The sequence below is a fragment of the Labrus mixtus genome, chromosome 14, assembly GCF_963584025.1.
Source record: "Labrus mixtus chromosome 14, fLabMix1.1, whole genome shotgun sequence".
NCBI lineage: Eukaryota > Metazoa > Chordata > Actinopteri > Labriformes > Labridae > Labrus > Labrus mixtus.
In genome coordinates, this window is record NC_083625.1 from 27,237,237 (window position 1) to 27,250,912 (window position 13,676).

The window sequence follows — 13,676 nt, forward strand, 5'->3', positions numbered from 1 at the left end:
CGGACTCGAGAAAAAACAGACGCGTGGCTGAGTCCGCATCTGCACATCGGAGAACAACACAGAGAACATGACAGCTACTTTGTGTCTTATATTGAGTCATTTTAGTCAGATACAGCCATGAATCTCTGGATTTCTCCATAATGAAGTGCTTGTGCACGGTACGGATGGCCAGTGTGGCCTCGCCCTAAGACTGCCTAATCAAGCCACGATATTTACACCCCCTGTGATGTTTCGCTTCAGTCGAAGTAACCCCCCCTCTGTACCGTTTACAGAGGTAGTAACAGAGGCGTTGCAGAGGCGAGACGATATCAGCGGAACCAACGAGGAAGCGCAGCACTGTGTGTCTGACTTTGTGTGTATGTGGAGCCTTGCTGTGCTGTGCTTACGCAATGCTGAAACACAATGTGAATTCAGAGACTGGGACAAGAATATTAAGTCACAGAATCAATATGAATGTACAAAGACGAGATGATGGCGGAGCTCAGTTACTGCACTTTTGCAAAAAAAAGCACGAAGTTTTTGACACAACTAGTTGAGGTCATGTCGGTTGAAGGTTTTTCAGTTTTTCTTTATTGTGTTGCTCGTTTCTCCTGAAAAGTTTGTTTTCTATGTCCTACCATATAGGAGGTAAAAACTGCAGGTTGGACTTACTTCCTATCTAAATTCCAAACAAGCAACTGGTTGTGGTTTTTGTTGGGAGAGAAGTTGTACAAACCAAAGAGTGGATGGAGCTTTTTTTGGTTTGGGAGGCCGCAGAGAAACAAAACCCCCCGTGAAGTTCAGGACCAGACATGAGAGTGAAAAGGGGGGTTTGAAAAGTAAAGAGAAAGGAGACAGGATTTATTCAGATAGTGCCTGGGGTACTTTGTGTGTGTGCATACGTGTGTGTGTGTGTGTGTGTGTGTGTGTGTGTGTGTGTGTGTGTACCCCAACCTTACACACACACACACATCCTTACACAGGGTGTGCTTCAGACATGTAGCCTGGGGAAACGGGGGCCTTGTCGGGAGCAAACGCAGCAAGGCTCCGGCACAAACTGGCTTCTAATATACAGGAGTACAGCGGGCCTGATTAGGCTGCCAAACAGCAGGAGCACAGAGAGAGAGAGAGAGACTCGCTCTCTTTCTCCAAATATTCACATAAACACATACCTTCAAACCCCTCCCCCCCTCCCCCTGTACCCCCCTTGGTGACCTGACAGATTACTGTGAAAGCAGGAAAACATGACTTGCTCCATCGAAGACTACGTTGCTTTGATTGGAGCTTGTTTTCATGCACAGCTCTGCTTCTGCAGCTTTGACACTTCTCAGTGTTTGGAGAAAGCCCAGTAATTTGGGTGAATTGAAAAACATAATCCAAAAGTTTCAAGGGATTCATGTCAGTTGAGGCCCTGTGTTTTCCGCACGAGTTCACACAATGTTGATTGAGCCGATGATACACTGATGAAGAACATTGTATTTGAAGTAATCTTTGATTTTGATAATGAACTGCAGGTTCTAATGTTGCCATTTCTGGAGGTGGCATTAATGAGTCCTACAGAGAGAGCAGTTGGAAATGGAGAAGATGTTTTCTCTGACCTCTGCTGTGTTGCAGGTTAAAGATATAATATCAAACATTTTGATTAGCATTCTGCACAAATCAAATATACACTATGTGAATATGTTTTGCAGAGAAGAGGGAAAAGAGAGTTTTATCAAATTCCTTCTGGATTTGTTGTTCTCAGCTCTGTGTTCTCATGATGGCAGCGTCTGTCATCGGTGTTTGGATGGGTGTGAATGTGAAGGTGTGACCTGCAGTGTTAAAGAGCTTTGAAAGTGCTATACAAGCTCAAGTCCCTTTACCATTTACCATGGTCGGGACTTCCTTCAGCTTGTTTATGTTTGGCTCTGAGACTCAAGCTTGTTTCACGTTTTCTTGAGTTGACTTCTCTCTGTCCAGCTGTTAGCCTGTTGGGGAAAAGTGACGGCCCTGCCGACTCCAGGAAGTTGTTTCTCAAGGCACAATGATGGAGTGTCATTTCAAGAGGGAGCACCAACAGACTTTCCAAACTAGATTTCTGTGGCCTAAAAGACGATGTTTATTAGCACTCATCTGCTGCTGTCTCTGGTTTACAGAACCCAGCAAGTGAAAGAGGACAGAAAAGGCGAGGGAAGTGTGGAGACAGGAGGGGAATTGCATAGTAAGCTTTTAATGCTTATCATGGCCAAAAAAAAAAGAGAAGAAAATAAAAAGGAAATTCAATGTTCTGAAGAAAACAGTCAAAAAGTGCTTTTGTTTAAGTTTTGTTTTTGAGTCTTGGGCACAGCATGGGAAATTTGGTACAACCAATAAGAGAAGCCTCAGGTAACGTTTGGCAAAATTTGATGGACTTGCACATCTACTTTGCTGGCACCCCAACCTAACCTTTCTTACCTTTCCTTTCCCACCAGGAAGTATGTAGTCACACAAATTTAACCAGTATAGCCGTTTTCACATATGCACTCCGGATAATATCTAGATATTTACAGGAGGACTTCTCCGGAGATTCTCTCGAACTAGCCGTTCACATATGCTCCTCACAGCGGGGGACTTTCCCTGTCAGAGGGTAGGGGCCGCGGTGGATTTCCCGACGTAAGACGTGAGGTAAAAAAACAACGCGGAAGTAGCAGCCGAAGCAACAGAGTCCGTTACACGACGTTATAATGAGAATATTTGCCTTTATATCAATGCTATGTGTAATCCAATGGAATGACAACATCCACAAAAGAGTGGAGAACAACATACTGACGAACAGAAAACATAACGCAGCCGTTTAATAAGAGCACAGAGATCGTAGTGGTCGCGTGCAGAGACTTAGGCAGTCACTATATAAACATCATTCTCTTTTCATTGGCTGAAATTGAAACTTCTGGAGTATATGAGGCCGCGTTCAGACATCAGCTCACTCGGATATTCTGTTGATAAAATACTAGGGGTCTGGCCTAAAGAACCTCCGGGTAGACTAATCTCAGGAGTTTTTCAGGAGATTTCCGTATGTGTGAAAAGGGTTTATGATTTGGAAGCCATTTGTAATGGATGCTGACAGGCGCAGACAGAGTACCAGGCCCTTTATCTAATTAATGTTAAAGATGTTTAGACTTCCTTCTCTTGATGTTTGGATGACACCCCTCCTTACTTACAAACCGCCCGCTGGTTTTTATACATTTAAAACTTTCTTCTTGAATTCTGAAATGCCAGTTTAAAAAAAAACTTTGAGAAGTCAGAAAACTAGAAAAGCTCTAAACAAGCTCAAGTCCATTTACCATTATATGACAATGATGAGTTCGAAATATATTTCCACTGCCCCCATGTGGCCAAAAAAGTTAGGACAATTTCAAATAAATGTTGAAAATAGCTCAGGTTAAACGCCAAACAGTAAATCAGAACATTTAGCTTAGTAGTGTTTATGAGAAAGAGCTGAAACAACCTTATCTTTGTGCAAACACTTTGTTGCATAATAACATACAGGGGTTACAGCCATGCAGTCCAGCTCGTTTTGCATGCAACAATCAGGTATCTGTGTGTTTATTAACAGTAAAAAAGTATATTCTGGTGGAGTGGTGGTTGGTGTGCGCTCCCCATGTATGGAGGCTTTGGTCCTCAAAGCGGGCGGCCCAGGTTCAAATCCCGCCTGTGGCTCCTTTCCCGCAAGTCATCCCCTACTCTCTCTCTCCCCCTGATTTCCAACTCTATCCACTGTCCTATCTCTCAGTTAAAGGCTCAAAAAGCCCAACAATAAATCTTGAAAAAAAAAAAAAAAAGTATATTCTGTTCATTTAAAGAGAAACTATTTTCAGTTACCGCAGCCTGTTTGAAAGCATTTCATGTTTTACCTCTTCTGAAGTGTAACGTCCTGTACCAAACATCAAAATTACACCTTACACCGCTTTCCCCACCTGAGCCTCTGAAGCGTCTACGATAAAGCAGATGTCAGTAGCTCTGCCATGTCCCCTCACCTTCATGTTTAAGTCATCATGTCTCCCCGCTGGCCTGATTCTGCGTTTCGGGCTTTTGGTTGGTGACCCAGCACGGTGCAGTGCTAGAGGGTGGGGACCGTGCTGACTCCACTCTCTGGCTGTCCTGTAAATCGCTCTTTTATGGCCCCTGTAATGATCCCCCAGTCGGCAATCTCCACTCCGCCGCACTGCAGATAGAACCTGCTGCTTCTGGCAGCCCACACGGGGGGGCTCTGGATGGTGGCAGGAGGAAGTGAAACTGGAAAACACACATTGCGTGACCATGCTCTCCCCCAGCACACACACACACACACACACACACACACACACACACACACACACACACACACACACACACACACATGCAGCTATGTTCACGTTCATAAAAATGCATGCTTTTTCACACCCCATCTACCTTAATCCCAACTTCCTGTGTAAAGGTCATGGAAAGCGCCAAAGGGCGGTGTTTTTACCTCACTTTGAGTTGGCGAGGTCCAACTGTGCACACTGGTACATCATCAAGGAGAGACGATTCCTCATGAAGAAGCTGATTGCCAAAATGGCTTTTAACTTTTACATTTACTCCAAATCTGCCTTTCAGCTGCAGAGCGCCAAAGATGAGCTTAAAATGCCCTTCAAGCAGCCACACTTACGTTTGTCTGAATAATGAACTCAAACATACAAAATCAATTCTGATACATGTTAGTTGCTTTCTTGGAACTAATTTTTGATAAAAAAAAAAAAAACATAAAATACCCAATAGCATGTTGAAAATTACTTGTCTAGTTTAAACTGGGGCTGTCAGCGTAAACATTTGTTTTTGTTGCAACCCAAGTTATATCCAAAATAATAACATGCTAATTATACCATTTAGTCAGATCGTAGGAAAACCACCACTTTGTCTCCCTGTAGTCAATGTATCCAAAAAATATTGGATGGGCAAAGGAAATCTTTTGGTTTAAATTTGTGCAAAAAATACTTATCATGAATTTTGCTGTTTGCCTAGCAAATCGAGGGGTGTCCAAAACAGCTGTGTGGGGGTGCCTCCATTCTCTGGTCATCCATCTTCACTAGTCACAAAGAAAAAAAAGAGCATCCCGCACTAGAATCGAAACTTAGAAGGAGGACATACTGGCTGCTGCATTGTTGACAAAGAAGCCAGCACTTGGTACCCTGCACCCTGGTTTTTAGTAATTCACTTGTAGGGAATTTAATTATTATTTAACGGACATGTTTTACTGATGAATTAATGTATTTTGATATGTTGCTACTGCATCAGAGCACTGTGAAGTCCAAGGCAAATTTCGCACTGGGACAATAAAGTTCATCTTAATCTTAATCTTAATGTTAATTCAGTAGATATCTGACTTATTTATCCTTTAAAAAGGTAGTTAACATTGACTGTTTGTTTAACACACTCAAGTCATCCATCACCCAAGACCATTGCTCCAAGCAGAGTTTGGAACTTCTCTTATGTCACCTGAATTCAACAGCATATGAAAAAGATTGCTATTGGAACTCAGCCATGTCCCTAGTGCTTTAGCTACAGCGTGTGTGCAACTGAAAAAGCAGCAATTCATCAAATAAGCATTTCATGTGTTTATTTATCAATCTGTTAAAGAATGTGATCGTCTCTAAAGGGATGATTCACCTCTATGTGCAGTTTGTATCAACCTTATTTTTTCACTTTTTCTCAGAGACATTTTCTTTCCCTTGATATGTAAACATCACACAGATTATCACACCTTTACTTTAATTACTGTATTTGCTTGTTTCTGTCATGCACACACACAGAACTCTATTTACCAGTCAATAAAGATGTTGTGTACTCTGTAACTCTACCCACAATGCCCCTGGGTCCCCAGGCCCTGCAGTGGCACAATCTCCTTGACAGCAGATTTCTGTGTGAATAGAAGTGTTAGTGTATGCGTGTTTATGTCTGCGTGCTGTTTTAAAAAGCAAGTCACGACTCAAACAAGCCATTTTGTTGACACTAGTGGGCTGACACGTCTTCTTCTTCTGTGTTTATAGACACTTACACTCAAAAGAAGAGAGAGCGAGAGAGAGAGAGAGAGAGTTAAATCTTCTCACCCCACTGGCAGATTTAAGCACTTTCTGTAATAAAAATAACACAGAGGCTGAATGTGAGAGTAAATAACTTGTTAAGACACCATCTGCACAGCTGAGAGTCACCCTGTTTTCTCTCAGTCATTCTCAACCCCCACCCTAAGTTCTCCTCCACCCCTCCACCAGACAGACATGAAACAGACAAGGCAAGAGGCTCTCCACTCTGCACGTGACACTCCTGTTTAGTATTCATGCCTCGTCTGGCTGAGGGAGCGGCATTAAATTGGGATCAGGCAGATTAGAGTATAATATAGACGACTATTAAAGGCTGCAAATGAGAGCCATGGGTTAGAGCCTGAGCAGAGGCCCAGTCTGCCTCCATGTCAGTGCAGCCCCCTGCAATATTCACTCACAACACACACACACACACACACACACACACACACACACACACACACACACGCTATGACCACAACACAGACACAGTGGGAATAAAAAATGGGAGAAATATGTGTGTCCAGGAGACCATCGTTAAGCAAACTATTACTATTAAAGGGGATTCAGGTATTTTCAAACCTTGGTCCTATTTTTTCTGACATAGTTTTGGCTCCAGTGTCTAAATGTTTTGGATTGCTTCCTTAGTCGATAGTCAATAAACCATTTTTGTTTTTGTCACTGAAAGCACAGATTCATTCACATCAAGCAGTCAGACTACATTGCAGATTTTTCTTTTATAGTAAAAGAAACCCTGTTATTGGTATTTAAAAAGCATTTTCTAAAAAATGTATGGTCATTTTATTACTAGTTTTCAAACACACCAGACTCCATTGACAAGAGGTGTAATTAAACCCGGCAGTTAATGGGAGTTGCTGCTCTACCATAACGCTCTGAGTGTACTTGCTTTTAACTAAGGATACGCAAACGCATGACATCAGCCTTACATATCCTGTGGTGGTTTGGAGCGTTGGTTGTGCACGTCCTCAGAAAGTAATCGTCGAGATTCAATATGCTTATAACCGCTAGGAGCAGTGGAGAGTTGTATGGCGATGACACCGGAAATAACAACTTTTTTTCTTTTTTTTTTTCTTGACCGGAAATGACAACATCAGAGACATCATAGAGCCGCTACAACACTGCAGAAAGTTTTGAAGAAAAACAGATCAAGTCCACAACTACCTGCACTATGATGTGTCAATGCTGTTGCATAGCAACAAACATGAGTGCCGAAATAGCTGGCGACAGATCATCTCTACTTTGGTATTTTATGCCGTCTGATTTATGTGGTGCTCCCTCTAGAGGAATCCTCCAGTAACACACGTTGTACATAGGCAAGTATGTGAAAATGTATGTGTACGACGCTGCAGGTATGTGTATGTGTGGCTCAAAAGCTAGTGTATTTGAGCCTTAACGGATCATTTTGTTGGTATTTTGGTTTGATTTTAGATTTTTACTGGTTAAGCTCTGATCCAACCAAGACACACACACAAAGAAACATGATGATAAAGGGGACTGTAGACCAGCTACTCCAATGCTAATAAAACTACTGTATATTTCAATGGAGTCTTTTTGTTGAAAGAGGATTTAACTTAAACGAAGAGAGATTAGCTTTTGTTCAAAGCTTTACCGTAATGTTGTTTGTACAGTATGGGATAAGACATGATACTGGTTCAATTAAAACCATTGGCATATATTAACCCAAGGTAACATACTGGCTTTAATGAACCATAGACTATGAATATTAATGGCTGAAGCTGTAGTGATGTCACCCATGTGTTCCTGCAGGGGGCCCCGGAGGCTCATTGGCAGCACCCGCCATGCTGGAAATGCTGTCTCCGCCTGAGTTTCAGTCAACATCACACCTCATCAATCTCTAATCTAAAACGTCCCTTCAGTTTTCTTTTATTGAGAAACACATTTAGCAAAATGGATCAGTTCATAAATTAAAATGACCACCCCTGCAATGCTAATTTTGTTAACCTGTTAATAGAAATTTCTATTATCTGTTAGCATCAAGCTAACAAACAAAGTTTTCATCCATCTGTGTGAAATGATTCCCCCTTCTGGAGAATAACCAGCAGATAGTGATTATGCTGCCTTCATGTGCTGCTCAGGTGGGCCAAGTTTCCGGATTGGGAAGTCGTTCTTCTGACTTCATTGCGTTCACGTGATTTCAGTTCGGTACGTCTGAATGTTGTAACAACAGCACAAAACAGCGTTGATGCTACAAAGACGATCTGTGTAATGTAACTGTTAAAAGTGATATTTGAGCAAAAAGTTTGATGCACAATACATGAATTAATAAAAAGTATGTAAACATTAACAAAACAGATTTTTCCCCCCATTTGATGACGATTCTGATGTCAAGTCGGCAAGTCTTGACTTGAGCAGGTGTTCATGTGCATTTTACAACTTAGATATACTGTATATAGGGAAATAGAGAAAAACCAAACCTCAGGGAGCCACAAAGAGAAAAGCAGATAATACATGACAACAGATCAGTAGACTAATGAACTGACAATAAGAGGGAAGGAACACTGAAACTAAATAGACACTGAGGTAATCAGACACAGGTGAGACTGAAGACACAGGTGAAGACAATCAGGGCAATCAGGGTGGAGGGAAACCAGACAAAGGGAGGAAGTAAGACAAGACAAGAAACACTTGGTACAAGAACAAAATAAAACAGGCAACACTCAAAACAAGACTGGGGAAATGGACACAAAATGAAACAAATGAGAAAATAAAACAGGCAGCACTAGGAATGTATACCAGAGGATTACACAGAGATTAAAGCAACACGAAGGATGAATACGAAATAAAACAGAAAATGAATTCTAAAAACTGAAATTAACTAAATAACAAACAAACAACAAAATATAAAACTAACTTGAAACTTTGCAGTAAAAAGTGATTATAAAGGCTCCTTCGGTCCTAGAGCTGTAAATCATTTTGTCACTGCTGTCAGAGGGATGGATTTGGTCAGACATTACTATGGTTGTTCTATTCTCCCATTGTATCAGTGGTTTACTGTGAATTCAATCAACGCTGTTACATAACAATCAAAAAATTGTTTTAAATGTTCAAAACATCCCCAACACTTTTTTCTTCCCTAAGAGAAACCTCTCTGTGAACTCTGTATGGCATGGCAACCCGAACATAATGAAATATGCCACCAGTAAACAGCTTACACAGGATATATTACACACTGCCAAGAGTGCTTATCAGAGTGCATTTTACAGGGATGGATTTGGATATTTTGAGAGGTTATGCTGGGCTTCCTTAAAAAAAAAAACAGACATGCATGTTCTGAGAAGACTGAAGGGAACAAGGGCCAGAAAGGAATCACAATTGAAAAGAGGCAGAAAGAAATCCCCCCTAAACAATAAGCTGGCACAAATATTAGTAACTTTTTCTCTGTTTCCTGTCCAAGTTGTTGTCAGATTTGAGTGAGCTGCAGTTTTCCGTCTTCCCGGCCATTACAGCAGACTTCTCCTTGCTCAATAACTTGGCGTGTAGTACATACAGCAGCACAGTATGGACCATTGCACAGTGTGTCTGGGGGATCTTATGAGGGACATTCTCTATAAAAGGCAGATGGTAACAGAATAGGTGACACAGTAAAGCCCGGTCCTGTCTCTGGACCATTACTTTAAACTTAAAGGCTGAACCTGGTCCGTGTGTTCGGCATGTCCTTTAGGGAATGTCACAGAGCTATCGACCTGTTTAACAGTACAGTGAGAGAGGGAGGGAGAAGGGTTTCAGAAAAGAGCTGGAATTATGTGTTTGAATCTTAGTTACTCTGTTTAGAAACAATTCAAATGTCTTCTTATGTTCAGTGTTTTATGGTCAGAGTTGACGTTCACACATAAGGGCTTGTGGTTTAAAGGGTGCCCATTTTCTATTTATTTGTATTTTTTATTTTTTTTGGGGGGGGTATAAATACTGTATTTAGAAAAGAAAGCAGTTTGTAAAGTATGGAACAATACAGGATTTGATTTTAGTGGTGTACAGGTTGGTAAAAAAAAAGATGGTGTATAGGAAAAATAAATCTACAAATATATTTACAGTTCCAGATTTTTGCTCTATTCTGTTTTCATTGCAAGTTGAATCGATGTGTAGTATCAAATTAATTAAAATAATAAGCTTGTCGGAACACTTCTGAGTTAACATCGTGTTGGGATGAGTTATCTTCTTCTTCTTTGTGTTGCTTCATTGTTGTTTCCACAGATGTTTGGCCCCACAATAAGGCGGCCTTATGAGGCTAACAGCAAACCTACAAATAGACTCAATAAAATACATGATACACTTTACCATAATCAAAACCAATGGATTTATTAACAGACAAACTAAATGATTAAACAAGGATCTACTGAAAAACAAATTCTAAAAGACAGAACACACTCCCTGACAGAGAAGCACCGCAAGTCCCAACTCCAAAAGCCTCCTGAAGCCAGCACAGGGCTTTTAAGATCTGGACCAGGTGTGCCTTGTTGTGCAATCACAAGCTTCACCTGGGCTGCAGACTACAGAAGGGGAGAAGGGACAAACAGCACAGGGAACAACATAACTTTTAACTCAAATTTATAAAATAAGACACAACATTGGGGAACTTTCCTGCAGAGTTGTCCTTTAAATGTTGTAACAGAAACATGTAAACAATTGATTTGAAATCTGGAGTTACATTATTTAAACCAGAGGATGAAGAATTGGACATAAAGGCTGTCAGAGTGAACGCTGTTAATGGCGATACAATTATGGTTAGAAACTAATTGATTTTTTTTTTTTAAATCACATTCATCACATGCTATTTTGTCCCTTTTGGAACACTGTAGTTTGGGCACCGCAGACTTTTCCTTCAGCCGCAGTGATGGGAAATAACGACACAGCTGGGACTTTGAATGGCTCATTTTACTTTGAAAAACTTCCAGATGGCTCAGTTGATGAGTCAATAGTAATACCCATCATGTGACAACAAACATTTCTTTTTTTTTTTTTACCATTCCCTTCTTTTAAAATTACTTTTCAATCCATAGCAAATATCCTTTTATGTGGTTTAAGTAAATGTTACAACTTTCAATCTACCAGAAAGTGTTCCTATTTCTTTCAAAATAAAAGTCAATTCTCATCCAAACAGAATTATTAGGTTAGGACAGCAAAACATACAAAATGAAGGAAAACATAACGTAACATAAACTGCCTTCAAATGTTCAGTAAAAAAAATGCAACTATTTGAATTTAACTATTGAAATTCAGTGATTAAAAACAGTTAAAAAAATATTGTTGGACAGCCGTGGTCTATATGTATAACAATCGAAAAGGATTTGGCTTGCCATATGTCCAAATATCCTTCTTTAAATAAAAGTTATCATGCCTGTCACCTTCTCTTTCATTGAGTGAAGGCATTTACATCTAAAATCTAAGAAATGTATGAAATTCCAGAACTGACCATACCTTAATTACCTTCCATATCTAACTTGATGCAGCCACATTTAACATTTATACACAACCAATACAACACACATTAATATAAAAAAAAAAAAAACTTCTGACACACTCTGTCTCTCTCTCTCTCTCCTCAGACATCCGCTGTTCCCCCTGCTGGCGTTGTTATTTGAGAAATGTGAGCAGGCCACACAGGGATCTGAGTGCATCACATCGGCCAGCTTTGATGTGGACATCGAAAACTTTGTGCACCAGCAGGAGCGAGAACACAAACCCTTCTTCAGTGAAGACCCAGAGCTGGACAACTTGGTAAGACAGGATGGGTCACATACAGTACATGATGATCATAAACACACCTTAGGCTAGAGCTCTAGTTTGTTGATTTAGGGAACATATATTCAGTTTAAAAAAGTGCAATAAGGCTGTAGAAATTCCTGTTTATTTGCAATGCATCCCATCATAAGTACTACTAATCATTCCCTCTTCTTTCATGACTTGTAATCGTCCTCGTCTTCCTCCTGCACGTCCCCTTGCATGACAGCGAGCAGTAATTGCAAATCAAGAGAAGGGGGATGCTGACAGTGTTCAGAGACAAAAAGAAGGGGAGGAGTTGAAGTCAGACTAAAGACAGAGACAGGAAAAAAAAAGTGCACTTCTGCCTCTACAGTACTTTGGACGGCCTGTCGACAAGTGCTGAACAGTCAATTAACCCTGCATCTGTGTGTTTTATGAGGCACTGGGTGCAGGCGTCCCTCCCAGAGGGCTCTAACTCTTCCTCAGGGCCGTAATGTAACACCGGGGCCTGACTGGATGTGATGGCCAAAGACTTACTGGTCCCTTGATTAAGTGAGCGCGGTTTAATTAGCTGATTTATCTCCTCCTTGGCCAAGCACTTTTCTGTCCATTTCGGTGACCTTGAGCGGTGACTTTGAGGAGTGCACTTGTCAGACTGCTGCACAGAGCGGAGGAGAGTCAGGCTGCTGATGATCAGATTAAACATACATCCATATATGGATAACCTTCATTTATTAGAAGACACTAATATACCCATAGTTTAACAAACATTCTTAATACACAGAGGTTGTCTTTTTCTACTTTCGGTTATGAATTGCTTTAGATTAGAAAACAGTGTTTGCTATAACTTCAGGAAACAAAACCCATGCATCACATACATACACTTATTATAGAACTCAGACACAAGGAACACAATTATGTATGGTAGGTGCAGGATAACAATAAAGAGCGCTTCTCCCCAACCTTGTTTTTTTTTTTGTTACCAGCATGTGTGTCTTTGTGTCTGCAGGGCCCTGCACTCATGCCCTTTTGTTAGCATTAGCGGGCGGTTTACCTTTGCTAATTGGGAACAATGTGCATGCGCTTTTCAAAAACACAAGGACACAAGGAGATGAGAAACAGCTGCGAACATTCAGTCATTAAAGGACACGTTGGTGAATCTGACAGAGAGCCTTCATAGAAATCTTCTTAAACAACTTAATTAAAAAAAATCTAGAAAATTCTTAAAAATATATTTGTGAATAAGGCCTAATGTTCAGTTTTACTATTATTTATTTATTATTATTATGATCCAAAAAAAACCCTAAATATTTATGTCAGACCCAATAATGGCCTCTTCCTCTAATGGGGCCCTAGGTAGTCAGTCCCACTGCCCCCTCCCCACTATGACGCCCCTGCTGCTCTATAAGTAAATGCAATAATTTACCTTACATTGATACAGTGACATTGTAGCTCAGAAAATGATCTCAGAATTTTGCTCACTAAAAGATGGATGGAAGGGTTTTTAGATTCTGTATAGCCTAGAACTTTGTTAGTACATATTTTCATGAATTCATTCATCTTGATAATTTTGTGGATATATCTTTAAATTGTGTCAACGATCTCAGAGTAATTCTTCTTTTAGGTTTGTGAAGCTGTAATACATATGTGTAAGAGACCTCATAGCAGCAGATTTATATTTGGTTTGAAGTGTCTGTTGAGAGCAGAGAAGGAAATGTGACTCTGAGACTGAAGAAATGTATATGTCTGATATTTAAGAGTCAAGGTGATGACTTCTTTCTAGCCTTTTAGAGATGTAACGAAGCAGCCAGGAATTTGTGGGCTGTACCTTCTAGCAGAATATAAGCAACACTGTGAAGATGAAGACTTGGCCAATGATTGTCAATGATTGTGAGATCT

At 40.5% G+C, this 13,676-nt stretch overlaps 1 protein-coding gene across 1 annotated transcript in view; it reads left to right on the top strand.

Moving 5' to 3' along the window:
• Window positions 1-13,676, top strand: part of LOC132988749 (homeobox protein PKNOX2-like) — a 142,728-nt gene that overhangs the window by 94,118 nt on the left and 34,934 nt on the right. Inside the window, exon 5 of the mRNA XM_061056321.1 lies at window positions 11,621-11,792. Coding sequence (XP_060912304.1) covers window positions 11,621-11,792 — 172 coding nt within the window. The remainder of the gene's footprint in view (window positions 1-11,620; window positions 11,793-13,676) is intronic.